Below are 25,316 nucleotides of genomic sequence, written 5' to 3' on the forward strand. Positions count from 1 at the left end.
TGCTGCTGTTTCTTCCTCAAATAAGGAAACTGCAAAATATATACTGTTATCCACTTGCTTCTAACAGTAGTTCTGAAGCTAGGTTTCATTGCTGAATATGAATATATGAGATTAGCTAGTGACTTATGGATGTGCAATAATAACTCAATTGAGATTTCATATACAGGTGAGATATTATGATTTCTATGTCAGCTTCCCCAGTGTAGGTGAATGTGGTTCTTAGATACATAGAAGATATATCAACTAAGCTAGCACACCACCACCAGCTGTAGAGGTTCTAGGGTTGTTTGAGGTTAATTCCAATGCCTCACAAAATGGTAAGCATATGCTTGATTGTTTTCCTCAGGACACTGTAGTTGCTCTCCAAGCTCTGGCCAAATATGCCACCACTGCCTACGTGCCATCTGAGGAGGTCAACCTGGCTGTAAAGTCCACTGAGAATTTCCAGCGCACTTTCAGTGTTCAGGCTGCCAACCGGTTGGTATTCCAGCAAGAGACTCTGCCCAATGTCCCTGGGGTGTACACCTTGGAGGCCACAGGCCAGGGCTGTGTCTATGTGCAGGTAAGCAGCGATCCATGTGAGAACAAGTGTGTCTTGGGAAGGTGGCTCTGAGGGCATCTTCACCTCCAGTGAGAACAGTCCCTCTCTATCTGTCTACCTTGTTTGTAAGGAAAATAATTTAACTCTGCAATATCTAAAGTTCTTCTCAACTCAAATTTGGTTATCTTGTTTCTTCACACTAGACAGTGCTGAGATACAATATTTTCCCTCCTAAAAATGTGGAGACCTTTAGTCTTAGTGTGGAAATGGGAAAAGCTAGATGTGATCAACCAACTTCACCTCGATCCTTGACTCTCACTATCCGCACAAGGTGAGGAAGGCGGAAGTTGTGGTGGGGGCACCTGGATCATAGAAGCTGAGTTGAGATTGTGTGTGTGTGTGTGTGTGTGTGTGTGTGTGTGTACTGGGGACAGTATGCCGAGAGGGAAAATCATGGGCTCACACACTTGCTTCTTTCTGCCCTCAGTTATGTGGGCAGTCGCAGCTCTTCCAATATGGCCATTGTGGAAGTGAAGATGCTTTCTGGGTTCAATCCCATGGAGGGCACCGATCAGTTAGTAAGTCACTTCTCTTTTCTTCATTTACTAGCCCCCAGGGGACCTAACTTTATCATAAAAAGCTGGTGAGCCCTAGCTGGTTTGGCTCAGTGGATAAAGCATCAGACTACTGACTGAAGGGTCCCAGGTTCGATTCTGGTCAAGGGCACATGCCTGGAATGCAGGCTCGATCCCCAGTATGGGGCATGCAGGAGGCAGCTGATCAATGATTCTCTCTCATCATTAATGTTTCTATCTCTCTTTCCCTCTCTTTCTCTGAAATCAATAAAAATATATATATTTTTAAAAAGCTGGTGAGCCCTAGCCAGTTTTGCTCAGTAGTTAGATCAGCCGTGGGCAAACTACGGCCCGCGGGCCGGATCCAGCCCGTTTAAAATGAATAAAACTAAAAAAAAAAAAAAAAAAAAAAAAGACCGTACCCTTTTATGTAATGATGTTTACTTTGAATTTATATTAGTTCACACAAACACTCCATCCATGCTTTTGTTCCGGCCCTCCGGTCCAGTTTAAGAATCCATTGTGGCCCTTGAGTCAAAAAGTTTGCCCACCCCTGAGTTAGAGCATTGGCCTGCAGACTGAAGAGGTGTGGGTTTGATTCTGGTCAAGGGCATGCACCTTGGTTGCAGACTCAACCCCTGGCCCTGGTTGGGGCACGTGTGGGAGTCAACTAGTCTCTCTCACAATGTGTCTCTCTCACATCGATGTTTCTCTCTCTGTGTCTCTCCCCCTCCCTTCCATTCTTTTTGAAAAAAAAAAATGCTGTTGAAATGGGCATTTTACTAGTGTGTGTGTGTATATATATATAATATATATATAATATATATAATATATATTATATATATTATATATATTATATATATTATATATATTATATATATATTATATATATATACACACACACACAACTCATGATTGTAATATTTAAATGGCTGCAAAGGTGCATCAGATATATGACATGGAACCTGTAATAGGTTTGTTCCTTCTCTTACCTTTTCCACCGAATACATTGTTTCCTTGACCATGACAGAGCTTTGGAAGCTTTCCCTAGGGGACAGGGAAGGCTCTGGCTCTTAAACTCTTTTTTCTCCTTTCTTATTCAGCTTCTCCAGCAACCACTGGTAAAGAAGATTGAATCTGGAACTGACACACTTAACATTTACTTGGAAGAGGTAGGTAGCCAAGAACTGAAACAACTATATTTTCTACAACAAAAAAATAGTAAGAAGAATGTCAGATTGTTTTACATTTTTGCTTTGCCATCTGGCTTCATTGAAGAGAATGAAGTTCTATCTGAATCTGTAGTCAATCCGCTGCATTATCACACATCAAATAGCCCCTGTACACATGAACATCAAAGAGAATGAGAGTCGATAAAAGCATTATTCCAAAAATAATCCTGATCTCGCAGAACCCTAGATATAGTCTTGGGGTTCCCTGAGACTTCCTGGACCACGTTTTGAGAGGCACTATACCTTAAAAAATTCCTTTTGGAAATCTCTTCCTATTAGGCATTTGTAATTCCATATCTAAATGTACAACACGAATCTTATTTTCTGATTATATTAGATTAATTTATACAATTATCTTAAATTCTCCATTTATTCACATATTTAACAAATATTTATTGAGCAACCAATCTATGCCAGACACTCTTCAATGTGATGGAGATGCAGCAGTAAAAATAACAGACATGATCCCTGTCCTCATGGAGTTAATATCCTAGTGAGAGACAAAGGATGCAAATTAAAAAATACATATATATGTGTTCACACACATTCAGTAGTAATTTCGATAGTAAGTGCTATGAAGGATAAGGGGATAGAGTGATGGTGGGAGTAGACCAGGATGTGACTATTTTAAAATAAGGTAGTCAGGAAAGGCCTCCTGAGGATGTCATTTGATCAGAGACCTGAATAAATAGAGAAAGAAAGAAAGAAAGAAAGAAAGAAAGAAAGAAAGAAAGAAAGAAAGAAAGAAAGAAAGAAAGAAAGAAAGAAAGAAAGAAAAGGAAGGAAGGAAGGAAGGAAGGAAGGAAGGAAGGAAGGAAGGAAGAGGGAGGGAGGGAGGGAGGGAGGAAGGAAGGAAGGAAGGAAGGAAGGAAGGAAGGAAGGAAGGAAGGAAGGAAGGAAGGAAGGAAGGAAGGAAGAGGGAGGGAGGGTGGGAGGGAGGAAGGAAGGAAGGAAGGAAGGAAGGAAGAAGAAGAAAGAAAGAAAGAAAGAAAGAAAGAAAGAAGAAAGAAAGAAAGAAAGAAAGAAAGAAAGAAAGAAAGAAAGAAAGAAAGAAAGAAAGAAAGAAAGAAAGAAAGAAAGGAAGAAAGAAAGAAAGGTAGGGAAAGCTGTTGGAGAAATATCTGTTTCTTTGCCACGTCAGTTAATTTAGTGGAGGAGTCATAGGTTAAAGTAGACCGAGGACGGAGGGAACCATTTTACAGAAGGGCCAGGAAGCTGTAAGATCCTGAGAAGAAAGAGCCAGACAGTCAGCAGGAGGCAGTACCTTTCAGCCTGGCGTAGGTCAGAAGGGACAGATAGAAGAGTTTCAGAAAATCTGTGTGAAGAAAAAAATCTTTTAACCTCCACATTACATAGATTATTTCCATTTTAATTTTAATGTAACATGGTGTCCATCTTCCCCATAGCTCAGTAAGAAGACTCAGACCTATACCTTCACCATCAGCCAGAGTGTGTTAGTCACCAACCTGAAACCAGCAACGATCAGAGTCTATGATTACTACCTACCAGGTGAGGGCTGAGCTTCACCTGCATCTCCCAACAGAATTCTCCTCATTCTTTAAAATATCTTTCCTGCCCTGGCTGGTGTGGCTCAATTGGTTGGAGTGTCAGGTCACTCCAAAGGGTTGCAGGTTAGATTCCCAGTCAGGCACAAGCCTGGGTTGCAGGTTCAATCCCAGTCGGGGTGTGTGCGGGAAGTAGCCAATCATTTTCTCTTTGCATCCATGATTTTTTCTCTCTCTCCTCTCCCTCGCCCTTCCTCTCTCTTTAAAATCAATAAAAACATATCCTCAGGTGAGGATTTAAAAAAATACTAATAAACTAAAATATCTCTCCTAATTTTACAAATATTCCTTTCCACGGCAAGTATCATATAATTATACTAGAGGCCTGGTGCACGGATTCATGTACCAGTGGGGTCCCTTGGCCTGGCCTGCAGGGATTGGGCCGAAACCGGCTCTCTGACATCCCCTGAGGGATCCCGGATTGTGAGAGGGCACAGGCCAGGCCAAGGGTCCCCACCGGTGCACGGGGGCCGGGGAGGGACGGCGGGAGGACTCCAGGGCATGTCTGGCCCGTCTCGCCCAGTCCCGATCCTGGTCAGCCGGACCCAGCAGCAAGCTAACCTACCGGTCGGAGAGTCTGTCCCCTGGTGGTCAGTGCACATCATAGCAACTGGTTGGACAGTGGGAAGGACACTTAGCATATTAGCCTTTTATATAGATTATCTGATCTCTTAAGATACTTTAATTTAATTATATGCCATTTAAAAAAGTCTTCGGCATTAGAGATATTTTGTAGGATGTGGTCAACAGACCAAAAGAAAAATGTGGACCATTGTTCTCTAAGGGCTAACTGTTAATATTCTTGCTGTGATTAATAATTTACCATAAAAGTGCAAATATTAGTGTTTGGAACCTTCCTGTAATTCTGACTATAACCTGTAGGGATCCTTTGAGAAGGACTAAAACAATAGCTTTTATGAAATACTAGAGGCCCGGTGCACAAAAATTTGTGCACTCGGGGGGGGGGAGGGGGGGTCCCTCAGCCTGGCCTGTGCCCTCTCGCAGTCTGGGACCCCTAGGGAGATAACGACCTGCTGGCTTAGGCCTGCTCCCGGGTGGCAGAGGGCAGGCCCAATCCCTAGGTGCAGCCCCTGGTCGGGCTCAGAGCAGGGCCGATTGGGGAGTTGGGGCGCCGCCCCCTGTCACACTCAAGGCAGGGTCGATGGGGAGGTTGTGGAGCAACCCCCTGTCACACACAGAGCAGGGCCCATCAGGGGGGTTGGGGCTCTGTACCCTGTCACGCACAGAGCAGGGCCCATCAGGGGGTTGGGGTGCTACCCTCTATCACCCACAGAGCAGGACGGATCAGGGGGTTGGGGCGCCGCCACTCTCACACTCAGGGCAGGGCCGAGGGGGAGGTTATGGCTCTACCCCGTCACACACAGAGCAGGGCCAGGGGCGGGGGGGGAGCTCCCCCCTATCAGGCACAGAGCAGGGTGGATAGGGAGGTTGTGGCCCCGCCCCCTGTCACACACAGAGCCGCAGGGCGATCAGGGGGTTTGGGCGCTGCCCCCGTCACGCTGATCCCGGTTCTGGGAGGCATATTACCCTTTTACTATATAGGATTGAGGCCTGGTGCACGGGTGGGGCCGGCTGGTTTGCCCTAAAGGGTGTCCTGGATCAGGGTGGGGGTCCCCAATGGGGTGCCTGGCCAGTCTGGGTGAGGGGCTGAGGGCTGTTTTCAGGTTGGGGGTGACTGAACTCCCAAGCGCTCCTTTTTTCCTTTTTTCATTTTTTTTTTTTTTTTTTTTTAAATTCTGGGCCAGCTTTAGCTTGAGGCTTGGCTCCAGCTCTTCGGCCTCCGGCTGAAAGTAGGTTTCTGGCCTTTGCTTACAATGTTGGGAATCTGCTGGCTGAAGTTGGGCGTATTTGTTACAGAGTTTCTTAAACTGCCAGCTCAGAGGCAGCGGCAGGCGGGGAACGTTGGTTTCCTCTGTCACTGGGGCAACCAAGCCTCATGTTAGTTTCAAGCTGCCTGGCTGCTGGCCGCCATCTTGGCTGACAGTTAATTTGCATATCTCGCTGATTAGCCAATGAAAAGGGTATCGGTCGTACGCCAATTACCATGTTTCTCTTTTATTAGATAGGATTTTCTTTCTAATGTGTGAAGCCTGCAATGTAATAAAATACGTCATTTCATTTCACAGATGAACAAGCAATAATTCAGTATTCTGATCCCTGTGAATGAGGTAAGCCCAGAAGAGAGAAGAATGGGTTTGGGGGTAGTGTGGAAATATTCAGAAGTTAAGGGGACCTTCTTCTGAGTTACTGTTATTGTCTTTTGGAAGCTTATTTTTGATAGAAAGTGGGCTTTTCTTTTTTTGTCCTAAACTCTTGAAGAGGGAGTAATAATCTCCATAGCTCACATCATAGAAAGTTAATAATGCCATTTGTATGAGGGGTTCTATGTGATTTTTAAAAAACAACATGTTTTTATCTGATTGGAAATGAATGCATTTTTCTAATTATGTAAACACATTATATATTTTTGTGCATTTGTGAGGTTTTTTTCAAATAGGGAAACGCTCCTTTATAACTGTAAAGACTTTCTGAGGAACATGTTCTTCCATTTTTGTTTTTGTTTCCCCCTAGGACAGAAGTTGGGAAGAAACTGCATCAATCCTCTGTGACATTATTGGATAGCATTCTTCTGCCTCCTAAACCAGAACTCATTCCATCAGATAATTGGATTTCTCTGATTGTCTAGTGAGTGGGTAACAGATGAGCCCGCCTGGAGCTCAGCTACTTCTGACTACTTCACCGATACTTAGATGCCAAAATAAAGGGTTGGGGGAGAAGGGCTAGGAATGGTCACACGAAGTAGCAATCACAGAGGAAAGATTGCTGGGGGAGATGTGGTTTAGCCAGTTAGGGGGCGCTCCAGAGAGGAGATGGTGGTAGAGAGTGGTACAGGGAGGATAAGGATGTCTTCCTAGAGGTGAAATCTAAGGGAAGATGTAATTTAGGGTTTTGGGAGTAGACTAAATAAATAAATAAATCTTCTTTTCTTGAAAAGAAAATCTGTGTACTTGTATCTGTGAATATTTCTGTGGATACCAAAACTCACATTTTGGTGTTTTTTTTTAAACCTTTTGACCCATCCCAGGCCAGTGTGGCTCAGTGGTTGAGCATTGACCTATAAACCAGGGGGTCATGGTTCGATTGCCCATTAGGGCACATGCCTGGATTGCAGGCTTAATCCCCAGTTGAGGGGGTGTGGTTGTGCCAGAGGCAGCCAATCAATGATTCTCTCATCATTGTTGTTTCTATCTCTCTCTCCCTTTCCCTTCCTCTCTGAAATCAATCTATATAAAAAGCCAGTGAATGGAGCACTGTAATGACCAGAATGACCGGTTGCTATGACACCCACTGTGGCCAGCAAACTGGCCCAATCTGGGGTAGGGCTGACTAGCCAACCTCCTGTGGCCCCTCCCCCGGCTGGCCCTGCTCCCAATTGGCCTCTCCCACCCCATCAAGGGTTGGGAAGCTGCTCAACCACCCATATAGCCCTTCCCCCTGGCTGGTCCCATCCCTGATTGCCCCCCTATCCCAGTTGGGGGTGGGACCCACCAGCCAATAGCCCACGGCCCCTCCCCCTGGCCCTGATTGGGCCCTGATCAGGGCCGGGCCAGCCAGACCCCAACTATGCACGAATTCATGCACTGGACCTCTAGTAAAAATATATTTCAAAAAACTATAACCAAATCCTTTTGACTCACACTTCTCAAAGGATCATGTTAAAGATTCAGGGAGGAGTCAGAGTAGAGAATCCTAGTTGAGCAGCTGCATACAGTAGTGGCTGTCACTGTAGGGCATACAGTGATTGATATTTCTGCATGACCCCCCAGTGCTAACACACATGGGAAACCATCGTTGTATAAGCTCTTCCTTGGTGCAATGGTTTTATTTTGGAAACAGGTTTGGAGGCAAAGGGATGGGGGAAATATGGGTGATATTTAAACAGAGAAGATTCTCTAAATAATTACACTCTTTACCCTAGATATCCACCCTCTAATATTGCTCTTGAAGACAATATACTCTGAATGACAGAGTCAGGGAAACATAAGTCCATGATGTAGAGATATCTTCCTGTGCCCAGGGCCTCATAGACTATTCATTCCCTGTCTCCTCCACCCAAGACTCTGCCCAGGTCCTCCTAGGAGTTCCCGAAGTGAGAAGAGAAGGGGGACACACCTAAGCAGGCCACCCCAAAGCTTGCCTTACCCCTCAGGTATCACAGAAAGAGAACAGAGATAACTCTAAAGAACACTTGGTATTATAGTACTTATAGTAAGTACTCAACACATACATTTACTTATGCCAGGTACTTTATCAGGCCTGGTAATGCAAAGATAAATAAAATGAGGTTTTTATCCTCAAGGAGCTCACAAACTGTGGAGGGCAAAAATAAACAAATTAAGTTAAAATGCAGTGTGCCAAAATATTGGGTGTCTCAAAATAATGTATATACATACTTTGACTAATTATAAAGGCAGTGTTTATTAAAATACATTTTGTCTTCAAAATTGAGCTATCAGCTGTTAAGTGTATAAATATATTTTGGGGACACCCTGTATATTGATAGAAGAAAGTACAAAAAACTATGGGAGTATATAGGCCTCATCTCCAAATGCAATCATATTGAGGATTAGAGTCAACATATGAATTTGGGAGGAACACAATAGAGTCCATAACACATCTTCAAGGAGATTTTGGACTGACTAATCAGAACCACCAATTTTGTTTTCCGTGAAGCAAACATGAGAAAAAACATGAACTTTACACATTTTTTTAAAATTGCAGATCTCCTAAAAGAACATTTTAAAAGCATGCATTCCCTTGAGTACTTTCAACATCAAGAATTTCCATCTTAAATTTAAATAGTTGAAAGGATTTGATTTCTGGATATTATAATGTTGGGAATAATAAAACTGTTACATCACTTAAGAAATGTTATCCAATGTAATGTAAAGCCCATACAACTTGATACCCACTAGCCATGAAAAAATTACACAAATAAGTTCAATAGTCAGAATTTTGACATTGTTCCTTTTTCCCCTTCAATTTATATTTCCATCCATTTCATGATGGAATTTTCTTTCTTTCTTTCTTTCTTTCTTTCTTTCTTTCTTTCTTTCTTTCTTTCTTTCTTTTTTTTTTTTTTGTTTCATTCTACTACATTGGTATTACCTTTTTTTTTTTTTTTACTTCAGCTTTTCATTCTTTATTTTATTTTATTTTATTTTATTTTATTTTATTTTATTTTATTTTATTTTATTTTATTTTATTGCTTACAGTCTTACAAAGGGTATTACATATGTGTCCCCTTTTTTCACCCGCCCTTGACAATCCCCGGGCCTCCCCTACCCTCCAGTGTCTTATGTCCATTGGTTATGCTTATATGCATGCATACAAGTCCTTTGGTTGATCTCTTACTCCCCTCCCTCCTGCTCCCACCCCTCCCCGGCCTTCCCGCTGCAGTTTGACAATCTGTTTGAGGCTGCTCTGCCTCTGTATCTATTATTGTTCAAAAGTTTATAATGGTCTCTATTATCCATGAATGAGTGAGATCATGTGGGGAATTTTCTTTCTAATATATTTTATGCTTAAAAGTTTTATTGATTCCCTATCAAATGTTCTGTAACAAAAATACATACATAACTTGAAGTAGCAAAGAGTTTATTTGTATTTTATAAGACTCAAAGATATTCAAGAATTCTCATGGATTGTCTTAACAATAGAATTATTAAGAAACATAATGAGCCCTACCTGGTTTGGCTCAGTGGATAAAGCATCATCGGCCTGTGGATCTAAGGGTCCCAGGTTCGATTCCGATCAGGGGCACATGCCTGGGTGGCAGGCTTGGTCCAGTGTGCAGAGGAGGCAACCAATCAATGATTCCCTCTCATCATTGATGTTTCTATCTCTCTCTTCCTCTCCCTTCCTCTCTGAAATCAATAAAAATATATTTAAAAAAAAGAAAATAAAAGAAACACAATGAATCAGAACAGAACAACTTTTGCCTGGTCGGTGTGGCTCAGTGGTTGAGTGTTGACCCATGAACCAGAAAGTCCTGGCTTAATTTCCTGTCAGGGCACATGCCTGGGTGATGGGCTCAATCCCCAGTAGTGGGTATGCAGGAGGCAGCCGATTGATGTTTCTTTCTCATCTATGTTTCTATCTATCCCTCTCCCATCTTCTCTGTAAAATCAATAAAAATATATTTTAAAAATAGCTACACTAATAAAAGAGAAACATGCAAATTGGTGTCACTCCACTATGCCCACTAGCCAATCAGAGCAACTATGCAAATTAACCCAATAAAGATGGCAGTTAATTTGCATACGCAGGTGCAGAGTGAAGAACGAAGGCTCTGGCCAGCCAGAGTGAAGACTGAAGACTGAAGCCGCAGCGGAGAAGCCACACCTCGCTGCAGCCGGAGGGGAGAAGCCAAGCCTCACTGCAGCTGCAGCGGAGAAGTCTAGCCTCAAGGCTTGGCTTCTCCGCTGTGGCCGGACCAAAGGCCTGGGTCCCCGGTGCCGGAGGAAAACCGGTGCCAGCAGCCAGGGGAAGGAAGGCCTATTGCATGAATCTTTGTGCAACGGGCTTCTAGTCTATCTAATAATAGGGTAATATGCAAATTGGTTGGGACACCATCATGTAATGACCTATCAGCAGGCTGCATGCGCAGCAGGGGTGGGTGGGCGGAGACTTGCAGGGACGGGGGCGGGGGAGGCGGGGCCGGCGGAGGGCGGCCTGTACTTCCCACATGGCGGCAGCGGCTGTGAGTGCTCCCAATGGCCACTGCCACATGCCCAGAAGGACAATAGGTTCCCTCTGCCAAGTGGCAGCAGAGCCACTCTGCTGGGAAACCTCCGCATTGGCAGTGAAGGCTGGTGAGCGAGGGAAAGTCCAAGCTCCACAGCTAAGAGCTCCTGGACCAGCCACGACCCACCTTGGCCTCTGGCACCACAGGTCAGGGGTTCTGAGAAAGGCAGCTCCTTCCTGCAGCTCCTCAAACTCCCAGGCCGCCTCCATCGCCCTCAGCGCCCCTCGGGTCAGGGTTGGGAATCGGTGGAGGCCTCTAGGTGTCCAGGCAACCAATGTAGGGAATTTCCTCTAGCAGCTGGACCCAGTGACCCAGGGCCCGAGGGAGACCTGTACCCTCCCCTGCAGCCAGGAGAACCCTGGAAGACGCAGTCTGCCCATCACTGGATGAGCACACCTGATTGGTTAAGCACAGGGAAGTTTGTGGCCAATGGCCACTGCCACTTTCCCAGGGCCAGCCCGGGGCTCCGGCAAGATACCAATGGCCACTGCTGCTGCACAGGCCCAAGGCTCAGGCAATGAGGCCCAGGTGAGCCTCAGGCAAGTCGCAGTGGCTGCGATGGCCAAGGCTCAGGCAGCCTGCGGCTGGCAGTGGCAGCAGCAGAGGCATGATGGTGGCATTACCTTCCCCTGATCGCTGAGTTGCCTCCTGCAGAGGGAGGCCAGAGGCAGCAGCAGCAAGGGGGTGATGGGGGCGGTGCCTTCCCCTGATTGGCTGGTTGCCTCCCGCAGAGGTGACATCCCCTGAGGGCTCCCGGACTGTGAGAAGGGGCAGGCGAGGCTGAGGGACCACCCCCTCCCAGTGCACAAATTTGGTGCAGAGGGCCTCTAATATGCAACTTGTTTGGGACAACCTCACTGTTAAGCAAGCTGTGTTCCCGCTCCCTACACCAGCCCAGAGGCATGAGGCTTGCATCCCTGCCCCTGGCAACAGGCCCAGGATGTGAGCCTTATGTCCCCACCCCCTGCGTCAGCCCGGGGACTTGAGACTTGTGTCCCCAACCCCAGCAATGGGTCTAGGGATGTGAGGCTTGCATCCCTGCCCCCCTGTGCTGGCCCGGGGGTTCACAGGCACGTGGAGAGGCCCTTCCGCTGCAGGCTTGGCCAGGGGTCCACAGGTGTGCGGAGGTCCACAGGCCTCCGCCGTGGCCCGGCTTGGGTTCTCTCTCTCTCTCTCTCTCTCTCTGTCCCTTCCTCTCTCTCTGTCAAATTAATACATTTTTAAAAATTAAAAAATAAAGCTTATCTATCCCTAGCTGGTTTGCTTCAGTGGATAGAGTGTTGGCCTGTGGACTGAAGGGTCCTGGGTTCAATTCCAATCAAGGGCACGTACCTTTTTGCAGGCTCTTCCCCGACTCAGGGCCCTGGTCAGGGCTCGTGCAGGAGGCAACCAACCAATGTGTTTCTCTCACATCGATGTTTCTCTCTGTCTTTCCCTCTCTTTCCACTCTCCCCAAAAATCAATGGAGAAGTATCCTTGGGTGAGGATTAAGAAAAAATAAAAATAAAAAATAAATAATAAAACTTATCTATAAGGAGGGAGGATAGTTAATATGACACTAATTTTAGAAAGACATTTAAAAAAATATTATTTGGCATTTAGAAAGTATTCCATAAGTATTACGTGTTTTTGTGAGGCAAGATCCTGGGCATTCTTTCCAGGAGTTAACATTTTCATTCTCATTTAGGTCCTCTGCTTTGTCACTGAGGCCCTCCTGTCATCCCTTTCCCCAGTCCAGAGTGAGCTCAGATGGAGGCAGCTTACACCTAGGCAAGGAATGATACATTTAGGCCCGAGAGGAGAGTACACAGTGGTGTCTTCTGCATTTTTTGTTTACGTGTTTAAATTTTGTTCTGTTCTATCATTTATGTTGGAATAGATAAGACATACCAATGTAAAGATTCAATGGTACAAAAGAACATCTTTCACATCTTTTCTTTCCATTCCCTCTTCAGAAGTAACCTCTATTAGTTTTGTGAAAACACTGCCCAAACACCCACTGGATAAAGCGGGGTTTATTCAAACCGTAGTGAGGGAGGACACTGCATTGAAGGAGCCTTGGTAATGTCTGGGAGGGGAGGATGAAGTCAGGATATTTATGCAGTTTTGGGGACTGGTTTAAAGGGGGTGTCTTTCAGTGTAGGGGTTTGATTAAGACTGGGTGAGAATCATGGTTAAGTTTGTGGACATAGTAAGGTGAGGGTTTTGAAAAGTCTTAGAGAATAATTATTTGATAACTGTCTATTGAAAAGCTAGTTTTTCTGGATGTTTCTGAAATGAACAATACAATTATTTGCAACTTCTATCTTCTGAGCAGGAGTTTCCAGGAATATTAAAGTCCTGTTGATGAAGACAGTGGAAAAGTAAATGCAGACTGTGTGGGTGTCAATGGTTCTCAGTTTCTTGTATATGTTTTCAGAAATATCCTGTGCATATTCACTTTTACATGTGCAAATTTAAGAATCTTTTACCTTATAATGGTTGTTGTAGAAATCCAGAAATTGAGTATGAGATAGTCCTTAAATAATTGCTATCCAATAGCATTTGCTTCGCAGTTATATGCAATGTACTTTTTTCAGAGCATGCATATTTTAAGCATTTGCATTGAATAGAATTACTGTTTGAAGTATTCTAATACTATTTCCCCCCTCAGCAATTTATTTAACAGATTATGGTTTTGGCAAAACCACTGGGGCACTCTAGCTAATTCTTGGTTTCTTCTTTCCCATCATAAAGTGTAGTTACAGGGCGGTGTGTCAGGGGAGAGAAATATTATTCCACAGCACTGAACTAGAAAGGCAACCGGAGAGGCCTTCATGAAACATATTAGTTGGGCACTGACTGAATGCCAGGTACCGTGCCAGGCACAAGATGAACATAACTATACTTTCTGCCCTTGAAGGGCTTGGAGCTTAGTGAGGAAGGTGAATACCGAATGTATAGCTATGAGTAGAATGAATGTAGCTAAGGGCAGGGCTTATGGGAAACTAACCTAATCTCAGGGCTGAAGTCAGGATTCTTAGAAGTGATTCTTGCTCTGCAGGCTGAAGGATAAGCAGGAATGACATAGGGATAGCGGTGAGGTATGGAAGGACTGTTCCAGACAGAGCAAATACCTTACGCATCCTCTGGAAATTGAGGTTGTTTTCCTGTTTTCTGCATCAGGCATTTGTTCTATGCATCTTGTGATAGTGCTTCTAAATATTTTGAAGGGAAGTAAGTGTACACATAAAATTTCCCAGGTCCAAATCATCATCCTGAATACATGAGAATCTATCCTGTGACTAAAGTCCCTCATCAGTGTAAGCCTTTCATGTTAGCGGTCTTAAGGGAGAGCCAACTCTGGACTATTTCTCAGTTTTCAAGAGATGCAATGAAGATCATTGTCCGAATCCTGGATAAAGTTCAAGAACTGCCCTCTATGGGCAGAAAAGAGAATTACAATTTTTTTTTTTTTTTTTACAATTTTTAAAAATTAAAAGTTTGCCCAGCATGTATGGCTCAGTGGTTGAGCGTTGACCCACATGCTTGGGTTGCAAACTTGGTCCCCAGTAGAGGGAGGGCAGGAGGCAGCAGATCTATGTTTCTTTCTCATTGATGTTTCTCTCTCTTTTTCCTTTCTCTCTCTCTGAAAATCATTAAAAAATATTTTTAAAAAAATAAAAGTTTTGCCGAAACTGGTTTGGCTCAGTGGATAGAGCGTCGGCCTGCGGACTGAAAGGTCCCAGGTTCGATTCTGGCCAAGGGCACATGCCTGGGTTGCGGGCTCAATCCCCGGTTGGGGGCGTGCAGGAGGCAGCCAATCAATGATTCTCTCGCAGCATTGATGTTTCTCTCTCTCCCTCTCCATTTCTCTCTAAAATCAATAAAATACATTTTTTAAAAAATAAAAGTTTCTTTAGAAATCACCTAGAAAGATCTCTTCAACTGAAAAAATCAGGAAACTGAGACCCAGAGTGCAGACTTCTTTATGATACTCAAGCAACACAGGAAATCTGAGGGGTACAGACATTGAACAGGTTACAAACTCACAGAAGATCTGATGTGCTGGTAGGTCTCCCCAGCAATTAGCTATTTGCAAAGTGTGGGAAATAGAGACGATTTAAAATAAAGGATAAGGTATCCTCGGCACCTGGTTATCTACTTACTTATTTACTTTTTTAACCAGAAAAAAAATGTTACTCTGGAGACATTCTAAACCAATGCCCAGAGGTCTTTTACCTAGGGGATGGGGCGTTTCTTTAATTAGGTCCCAATGTTGTTCCCTTGGAGGGACTCCCAGTTCATGTTCTCTGTGATTATGGCTGCCCCCTATGGGAGCTCTGTTTTTCCCTTTATCCTTCTTGGCCACGTCTGGAGATGGCTTTGGATTACTGAGCAGGTTTTATAACTTGGCTCGTTGCCTGCAGAAGATTAAGAATCCAGGAGTCATTTATCAGTGACAATTTTCTTACCCCACATTCATGGTTTCAAAATTTAGTTAGCTTCTTATCTATTTTACGATTGCCAGCTCCATGTGTCCGTAGATGCATTTATAATTCTTTCTTTCAAAACTTAACTCTTTCTCAACTTAACTGTGAGTACTTTAAACCTATTAAGCTTTGGTGGAGAACTAAACACTAAGCCATTTTTTTTTCTAACTGAAAGGATTTGCTGGGTAATACATTAATCCATCTGAGGTTTTAACAACTAATATGACTACCATACTTTGATTTGATCTTTGCCATACAACTAAGGTCTAGTTGGCCTGCCTTTATCAAAAGCTTTCCTATGGGAGTGAAGGCATGTGCTGGGCATTGGGAACAGCCAGGGAGAGGTCAATGGGGGAAAAAGGAGACATATGTAATACTTTAAACCAGTGGTTCTCAACCTTCTGGCCCTTTAAATACAGTTCCTCATGTTGTGACCCAACCATAAAATTATTTTCGTTGCTACTTCATAACTGTAATGTTGCCACTGTTATGAATCGTAATGTAAATATCTGATATGCAGGATGGTCTTAGGCGACCCCTGTGAAAGGGTCGTTTGACCGCCAAAGGGGTTGCGACCCACAGGTTGAGAACCACTGCTTTAAACAATAAAGAATTTAAAAAAAAAAAAAAAAGCTTTCCTATGAAGTTGCCTCTTCCAAGCTCATAAGTCTTCAAACTTATAGACTTGTTCTTGCCCCTACTATTCCTGATTGAAAACTGGCCAGTTCTTTGTTATGGTAATCTTCTGTAGTGCCTTGTCAAATTTATTTAAATGAAGTAACCAATACATGCTACTGACATTCTATTTTCCAACTTCTAGAGCTAAAAGATCATTAAACAGCTGATCTGACTTTCAAGTTATTGTAGAAAAAATAAGAACATATCATCCCAGACTTTTGGTTTCCACTAAATTTCTTCATCATCTGCTGACTGGTCCTTCAGCGAAAGTTACATATTTTAGGAATTTAATGAGAACAGCACCTTTGTTTTAGTACCAGAGTAAGGACTGGTTAGGTTGCCAAAATGAACAACCTCAAAACTTAGCCCTTAAAGTAAAAGTACTTATTCCTCATTTACGTGTCCACTGAGGGTTGGATAGTGCCTATGTTCTTCGTTCCAATAACCGAGGCGATTGAACAGCTGCTATGGTGAATGTTGCTCTATATTGTGGCCGAAGGAAAGAGAGAACAAGGTTAATCCTGTGCACTGGCTCTTGAGACTTCTGCCCAGATGTGATGCATATCATATCCACTCATATTCACAAGCCACATGGCCATATATGACTTCAGGTGGGCAGGGAAGTATAATCCTACCATATGCCTGGAAGGAGAAAAATCTGGAACTTTTGTGACCAATCTTAAAGACTTCTTCAATATGGTATAAACAGTAAGAGATTTAGAATTTGATATTAGGGTTTTGACCCCTGTTCTTATATTTATGTTATCATCACAAGTCATTTTGCATATCAATTTCGGTAACCTCATTTAAAAAATTAGAGAAAGTAGTCCTTAATTCAATGAATGCTTGAGAGGATTAAATAAGATATCACATGTAAAATTACTTAGCCCAATAAGTAATTTCCTTCTTTTCTTCCACTTACTGCCCAGAGATAATGTATCATATGGTTCTAATACTTTTAGTAAAGAAAAATTTGTATGTATTGGTTGGCTGCTTCAACTTACATCAGTAATTTCCTTCTACCCTACCATATTATAAGCTTTTTGAGAACAGGGTCAATGTTTTAGAGTTCTTCTGCACCTCTTACACTGCCTCGCACAATGTCAAAAACATAATATGTATTAAAATTACACGTGTTGATTATTTGCTCCTGAAAAGTGTCTTACTTCAGTGGGTTAACTCTTAAATAAAGTCTTCAATAAATTTTAATTTTCTCTCCTAGAACTTTTGTTTCATAGCCTTTTCCAATTAATTATTTTATTTTATAATTACAATATCATGGTGACACAAATGATCTTACACTTATTCACAGTAAAAAAATTGAAATAAGGGGAGCTTTTGTGGATTCATTTTACATTTAACCTTTTGACAAAAAGAACCTCAGAGGCCTACAACCTAAGAAACCACTGACATGCTTTTCCCATGGTTGCCAAGGGACAAGGAGGGTCAGTCAGTGGGAAGGTGCTGCTTATCTACAGTGGTTCTTCTTTGGATCTGGCTCCTCCCTAAGGCCTTCCAGGAAACCAATCAGAGGCAGAGTTTGAATACAGGCTCACTAATAACTCCCCAAACATAGATGAGACACTGTAATGATGACCTCTCAGGATCAATGAGAAATGAAATGGATAACAAGTAAAAGTCATCTAGCATAGTTAATTAATGTAAATATCTGTTGAAGTTGTCATTTGGCCAGTTTGATCAAGAGATAGGATTCTTAAAGATTGTCCCTCTGATTCCTTCACATTCTGACCAAATCCTACTTCAAACATTATTTTTCTCTTTTTTTTCCCCCCTCTCTTTCTCCCTTTTGCTAACCAGATGGGGACATGGCATTCTTGAGTAAGTATAATCTTCTTATAGAGCTCTTAACACCATCTGCTTGCACTGTAGTTGTTAATATCAACAATCAATTATATTGAATGCTTTCCAAGGACAATCAGTGGACTAAATGAATTCTGTGTAGCATTCACTTAATTCTCATAACAACCCTGAAAAGGTAGGCAGGCCCTTCATTTTACAGATAAGAAGAATGAGATTTACAGAAGTTATGTTACTTGCCCATGACCATGTAAATGGCAGAATTAGTAAGTAAGGAGCAGAGTCAGGGTCCAAAACCAGAACTCAAAGTTTGTGCTGTTGGTCACATGAAGCAATATATACACTTGACTTTGTTTTCTAATTATATTAAGTTACTTGAAAGGAGTGAACATTTTTTTCATTTTATTGATTTTAAAAATTTTTTAGAGAGACAAATGTGGGTGGTGGTGGGGGAGAGAGAGAACATGGACTGGCTGCCTACCGTACACACCCCGACCAGGCACCAAACCCAAAACCCAGGAATGTGCCCTGACCTGGAATTGAACCGACTGCCTATTGGTGCACAGAAAAATGCTCCAACCAACTGAACCACGCCAGGCAGGGCAGGAGTGAATATTTTTGTGTATCTTAGTATGTTTACAAAACCTAGCACAATACTTTGAACAAAGGGAATAATTAAATCATGGGCGATATTTACTAATTCTCGAAAGGGTGTTATGTTTGTGCAGAGAATAATAGATTCAGGTATATGAATTTAGGTTTTCTGAGTGGTACATTTGACGGGTATCAGAATATGCTACTCCAAAACGTGCCACATTGGCATAAAGATCATATTGAGCTGAAGGCAACTGAGAAACAACAGATGCAAGAAAAGCTCTCTATCGCCTGCTGTCTGCCAAAAATCAGGGCATAAATGTCCCTTGGTAAAGGTGTCCCCCTTCCCCTCACCATACCAGGAAGAAGAGAACAACTGATTCTGGGGAGACAATAAGGGGAAGATGGCACTTAAATGGGTCTGCACAAATAAACCTTCTTAAGGTAATTCTTATTTTCCATTTGTTTCTCCCATATATTTACCTTCTCACAATTTACTGCACCTAGAAGCCCAATAAATTTGTGGGAAAGTGCTTTTCTTTGTCTTAGCACTTTCCCACAAATTTATTGCCCTTGTGAAAATGATAATATAAGCTCCCAGGCCTAACTGCTTTTTGGAATTTTGGGTTTTTTTTTCCCCCATGTGCATACAAAATAAAAACGTTCCTCCTATTAATCTTTTTGTCAGCCCAATTTGCAGGCCCTAGCTATAGAACCTAAGAGGGGAGAGGAAAGATTACTTTTTCCTCTCCTACATACTCAAAGCTAAGAAATCAGACTGTTTTTGTGACTCTCAGACAGTGAAAAAATCACCTTTAGCAGGACTACAGAGCCATTAGGTCCAGAAGCCATTTCCCGGCTGGGGTCAATGTTGTTGCTTTCTCTACTTGAGTCATCATTATACGTTGTTCCCAAGACAAAAATGAGCGACACGCTGGCCATTCATGTGATCTTACAGTTGATACTTCAAAAATCTAAACTTGTCTTCATCTATATACATGTCAAGTTTGAATGTATTGGGGAAATGGTTGAATTATAAAGTGTAGAATTACTAACACTGAGCACATCTATACAGACCCTGGGGCAATACTCTCAAACTTCACACTAATACTCTTTTAATTTTTAAAAGTATTTTTTATAGTATATATATATATATATATTAATATATTTTATTGATTTTTTACAGAGAGGAAGGGAGAGAGATAGAGAGTTAGAAACATCGATGAGAGAGAAACATCGATCAGCTGCCTCCTGCACATCTCCTACTGGGGATGTGCCCGCAACCCAGGTACATGCCCTTGACCGGAATCGAACCTGGGACCTTTCAGTCCGCAAGCCGACGCTCTATCCACTGAGCCAAACCGGTTTCGGCTTATAGTATATATTTTTATTGATTTCAGAGAGGAAGGATGAGGGAGAGAGAGAGAAACATCGATGATGAAAGAGAATCACTGATAGGATGCCTCCTGCATGCCCCCTACTGGGGATGGAGCCCACAACCAGGGCATGTGCCCTTGACCAAAATGGAATCCAGGACCCTTCAGTCTGCAGGCTGATGCTCTATCCACTGATCCAAACTGGCTACGGCCCCACTAATACTCTTGATGCCAGAATCCATTTGGGCTTACTTTTTCTATTTAGTAATTTTGGTTTATGTGCAGAAAACTCATTCATAGTCAATTATATACTATTCTCAACCTAGCTAGCATTTTGTAAACATATAATGTTGGTCCAAGAAAAACAAAAGCTCAGCATAAATTTATTACAACAAACAAAACTATCACCTGTGTGTATTCTATTAATAATACTTCATCTTTCTATGGGAAGTATAGCTTATCTTCCTCTAGCAGGTGTCCATAAGAGATGCGTTTTATGGGGGTGGAGGTGAGAGGATTGGTGGTAGTGTGTATAAAGGATTAGAAAGGCAGAGAGGGACAGAAAAAATTTAAAAGATGAAAAAAAATTAAAGATGAAAAATAGCCCTGGCTGCTGTGGCTCAGTTGGTTGAGCATCATCCTATGCACCAAAAGGCTCCTATTTTGATTCCCAGTCCGGGCATATGCCCAGTTTGTGACTTTCATCCCCAGTTGGGAGGCAACCGATCGATGTTTCTCTTACTTTGATGTTTCTCTCTCTTTAAAAATCAATAAAAATATTTTTAAAAATCTTAAACGATGAAAAAAGACTATAAAATTACAAGGCATAGGTTAGGAAGTCTTCTAAAACATAGGTTTTAAACTATTCAGCTGCCACAGCATGTTCAAGAAATATTATTTTTACATGCCATCCCTACCCTGCCTGACTCATCTCTATAAGGGGCCTAGGATTATAGCTAATTCTGGCTGCCAGTATTAATTTACTCACTTAAGAAAATATAGGAGTACAACCTCAATGGTTAGCAACTTTGTAATAGTTATCCTATATAATAAAAGCCTAATATACTAAGTGTCTGACCATTCATTTGACCGGTCGCTATGATGCGCACTGACCACCAGGGCACAGATGCTCTGACTGGTAGGTTAGCTTGCTGCTGGGGTCTGGCTGATCGGGACTGGGCTGGACATGCCCTGGAGCCCTCCTGTGGTCCCTCCCTGGCCGACCAGCCTCCCGTAGTCCCTTCCCAGTCTGTGGGGATTGGGTTGAAACTGGCAGTCTGACATCCCCTGGGGGGTCCTGGATTGTGAGAGGGCACAGGCCAAGCTGAGGGACCCCACCAGTGCATGAATTCATGCACTGGGCCTCTAGTTGATATATAAAACACAAATGCAATTACCTAACAATTGCACTTTAAGGTTCTATTTTACCGTTGTGCTTATGTCTATGTGTCCTGATACATGCTTAAGGACACTGTGATTAGAAAATACTATAAATAATGAAAATGTCCATCAATGTATCTATATTATATAATAATGAAAATGTCCATTTGATATATCAACACAAGGAGATACTAAGCAATTGTTTTAAAAATATGGCAATAGTACACATTCTCTTATAGAAAGATCTCTTAGGTTTATTCTTAGGCTAACAACCTTGGAGGCATGTGTGAGCACGTGCACGCGCATGCATGTGTGTGTGTGTGTGTGTGTGTGTGTGTGTGTTTCTTTTTTCTCACATCCCACATCCATTATGTCAGTGAATCCTGTTGACTCTAGCTTCAAAATTTTTCTAGCATATGGGTTACCATTCTCACCATCTCCACTGTTACCACTCTTCTCCATTGCAAATGCCTTCTTACTGGTCTACCAGCTTCTAGCCTCACCTCTCACGCCTGTTCTTAACACAGCAGTCAGAGGGCTCCTGTGAAAAATGGAAATCAGATACTATTACTCCTCTACTCACATCCTTCCAGTATTTCTCAGACTAAAAGCCAAAGTCAGTTTTTAAATAATCACTATCTGCTTTCTCCCTCCCTCACCCTCTCCTCCCTGGCACTTTCACACTTGTTTACAGTGCTGACCTCATCTCCAACTCCTGTCTTCCTATCTCACTTTGGTCCAGACACAATGTGCTTGCTGTTCCTTTAGGGGAGGAAAAAGTTTTTCTCGACCCTCTTAGGATCCCTGGCTGGGTCTGAAAATTAAACTGACAAAGACAGGTTAACCGAAGGAAATCATACAAATGTATTCAATATAATTTTGATGTGACTTGGGAGCCTTTATAAGGAAAGAAAGGCCTGAAGAAATAGCTAAACCTGAGTATCTTTATACTAGATTTGATGAAGACTAGACAGTTGAGGAGAATATGATAGTTCAGAGAGTATGAGGTAAGTACAGGGGAAACTTGGTAAGGCCTGTTTGTTCAGATTCTTCTCAGCATCCCTTTGATGTCAGAGATAAGCATGTTCCTCTTTTCCAGGTATACGGAGGGCACATCTCACATGAGGGTTTATGATATGTTTCAAGGGAAAATGGTGGGTAAAAGGTCTCCCTGATCTTCCTCTTTCTACTGTCCTCTAAAACCCATTTATCTTAAAAACACCCACCATGCCAAGGAGTCATATTTTGGAGTAGTGTGTCTTGAACCTCATCATTCCTCTAACACAGTGGCACATGATCCCTCTGCCTGGAGCAAATGTATCTGTGAAGTCTTCCCTGACAACCTTATTTAAATTCTAAGCCTCATTTACCAGCTCTCCCAACCCCTTTCCATTTAAAAAATTTCCTCAATTGCACTTATCTAACATTCTATAAATTTTAGATTTACTTATGATCCCCCCCAACCCCCCAACCCCCCCCCCCCACACACACACTAAAATACAAACTCCATGGGGTAAGAATTTTTGTCCAGCCGTAACCGGTTTGACTCAGTGGTAGAGCATCAGCCTGCAGACTGAAGGAAGGGTCCCAGGTTCTATTCTGGTCAAGAGCATGTACCTTGGTTGCGGGCACATCCCCAGTAGGGGGTATGCAGGAGGCAGATGATCGATGTTTCTCTCTCATCGATGTTTCTGATTCTCTATCCCTCTCCCTTCCTCTCTGTAAAAATCAATAAAATATATTTTTAAAAAAATTTTTGTCCATATTGTCTACTGATGGACATTCATGATAGAAAAAAGTGACTGTCTTATAGCAGTTCCTTAAACTATTTTGGTTAAATCTGAATAAATGGATGAATTAAATGTAGGCTATCAATTAAAGAAAAAAGTCAAGGATGATTCCGCCCTGGCCAGTATTGTTCAGTTGGTTGGGTCATCCTATGCACCGAAAGTCTGTCAGTTCCATTCTGGGTCAGGACACATGCCTGGGTTTCAGGATCCATCCTCAGTAGGGGGTGTGCAGGAGGCAGCCAGTCAATGTTTCTCTCTCTCTCTCTCTCAAATAAATAAATACATAAATTAAAAATCTTTACAACAGAATGATTCTTAAAACAAAGGTTTTGTTGTTTGTTTGTTTAGGATGTTGTTGTTTTCCCCACTAGACAACTGAAATTGCCATTTTCTAAGCTGGGAAGTCTGAGGGAGGAGCAGGTTTGCCATCCACATGTCTAAAACTTAGTCAAGAAGGAAAGCTCAGCCCAAGCCGGTTTTGCTCAGTGGATAGAGCATCAGCCTGCAGACTGAAGAGTCCGGTCAAGGGCACATGCCTGGGTTGCAGGCTCGAGCCTCAGTAGTGGGTGTGCAGGAGGCAGCTAATCAATAATTCTCTTTCATCATGGAAGTTTCTATCTCTCTCTCACTTTCTCTCTGAAATCAATAAAAATATATTAAAAAAGGAAGGAAAACTCAGACAGAGTGCTCTGATGGGGAGATATAGTCTCCCTGATTCTGGCAACTCTTTTTTTTAAAAAATATAGTTTTTATTGATTTTAGAGAGGAAGGGAGAGGGGAGAGAGAGATAGAAACATCAATGATGAGATAGAATCACTGATTGGCTGCCTCCTGCACAGACCACACTGGGGTTTAAGCCCACAACCTGGGCATGTGCCCTTAACCGGAATCGAACCTGTGACCCTTTAGCCCACAGGCCAACGCTCTATCCACTGAGCCAAATCAGCTAGGGCTCTGGCAACTCTTAACAGTTTCTTTATTCAGATTTATAGTTGTCAAAAAAAATCTAAAAGTTAGAAGTGGAACCTAGAGCAGGGGTGGGCAAACTTTTTGACTCGAGGGCCACAATGGGTTCTTAAACTGGACCGGAGGGCCGGAACAAAAGCATGGATGGAGTGTTTGTGTGAACTAATATAAATTCAAAGTAAACATCATTACATAAAAGGGTACGGTCTTTTTTTTTTTTTTAGTTTTATTCATTTCAAACGCAGGCCGTAGTTTGCCCACGGCTGACCTAGAGCTTACCACTGGACTTGATTGAGCCTTTTGCTGACTTTCAATTGACTGGTTACTTTACAACTCTGAAGAAGCAGAGAATTACTCATAAGTGCAAATAGTTTCTGCCACGTAGAGGAAAAGATAATTCTTAAGGGTATGGTTCATGAACCAATTTTGGATCCAAACCAGCAGTCTTCTCTACCATTCTCTTATTAAATTGCATGTAAATACCCAGTTTCTTAAATGCACTTTGAACTAATTTTAATATCTCACTGTATTTTTCATGAATGGAGTTATATAAAATCCTTGACACATGTTCATTTTATATTTGCATGAGAGTTATCAATTCTACCTTTTTGAAAATTATACTTTCATAGCATTTTTCACCCAACTGAAAAGCTGTCCCTCAAAATGATCCCAAGCACCTACTCACAGATTAGTCCAAGCGTGTGATACAATACATTCTCCAGCAAAAGAGCAATGCAGTTGGCAATTGGCTGGACTTTAGGCAGCACAAAAGGTCTAAGATTAGCTGCTGCTTTTTGAAACAGTGATTAGCTTATGTGTTAGTTTTCTATTGCTGCTTTAACAAGTTAGTGGTATAAGACAACACAAAATTCTTACCTTACATTTCTGTATATCAAAAGTCTGCATGCCACTGGGTGAAAATCAATGAGTCATCAGGGCTGTGCTCTCTTTTTGGAAGCTCTAGGGAAATACCCCCCCCCCCCCCCCCCCCCCAGCAATCCCCAGCTTCTAGGCTTCCTAGTTTGGCCTGCCCTTCCATCTTCAAAGCCAACAACGGAAGCATGAGTTCTTCTGACATCACATTACTCAACCTGTCTCTTCTACCTCATCTACACTTTTAAAGATCTTTGGGATTACTTTGGGCTCAGCCAGATAATCATATATAATAAAAGTATGATATGCTAAGTGTCTGACCGTTCAGCTGACCATTTGACCAGTCACCGTGATGCGCACTGACCAACAGGGAGCAGACGCTCCGACCAACTTACTGCTTACTGCTGGGGTCTGGCCGATCAGGACTGGAGGAGAGGTCTGGACACACCTTAGAGCCCTCCTGCAGTCCCTCCCCAGCTGGCCGGCCCCCATCGGCCCTGATCGGACTGGGTGAGATGTCCCCAATAGGCCCCGATCGCCAGCCAGGCTGAGGGACCCCAACTATGCATGAATTCGTGCACCGGGCCTCTAGTCTAGGATAATCTCCCTATTTTCAGGCCATCTTTT

The 25,316-nt window shown here is 42.7% G+C and overlaps 1 protein-coding gene across 3 annotated transcripts in view; it reads left to right on the forward strand.

Annotated features, from left to right (window-relative positions):
* Positions 1 to 6,933, forward strand: part of A2ML1 (alpha-2-macroglobulin like 1) — a 38,830-nt gene extending 31,897 nt beyond the window's left edge. The window contains exons 30-36 of one of the 3 annotated variants that reach the window (XM_059682151.1): positions 347 to 562; positions 745 to 872; positions 1,029 to 1,119; positions 2,220 to 2,288; positions 3,755 to 3,857; positions 6,061 to 6,102; positions 6,511 to 6,933. In XM_059682151.1, coding sequence (XP_059538134.1) covers positions 347 to 562; positions 745 to 872; positions 1,029 to 1,119; positions 2,220 to 2,288; positions 3,755 to 3,857; positions 6,061 to 6,101 — 648 coding nt within the window. In that variant the 3' untranslated portion in view covers position 6,102; positions 6,511 to 6,933. Of the gene's footprint in view, positions 1 to 346; positions 563 to 744; positions 873 to 1,028; positions 1,120 to 2,219; positions 2,289 to 3,754; positions 3,858 to 6,060; positions 6,103 to 6,505 lie in introns of all 3 variants that reach the window. The other 2 variants (XM_059682150.1, XM_059682152.1) reach the window with 2 other exon arrangements.
* Positions 6,934 to 25,316: the final 18,383 nt, after the last annotated feature.

The sequence above is a fragment of the Myotis daubentonii genome, chromosome 2 (genome assembly GCF_963259705.1).
Source record: "Myotis daubentonii chromosome 2, mMyoDau2.1, whole genome shotgun sequence".
Lineage (NCBI taxonomy): Eukaryota > Metazoa > Chordata > Mammalia > Chiroptera > Vespertilionidae > Myotis > Myotis daubentonii.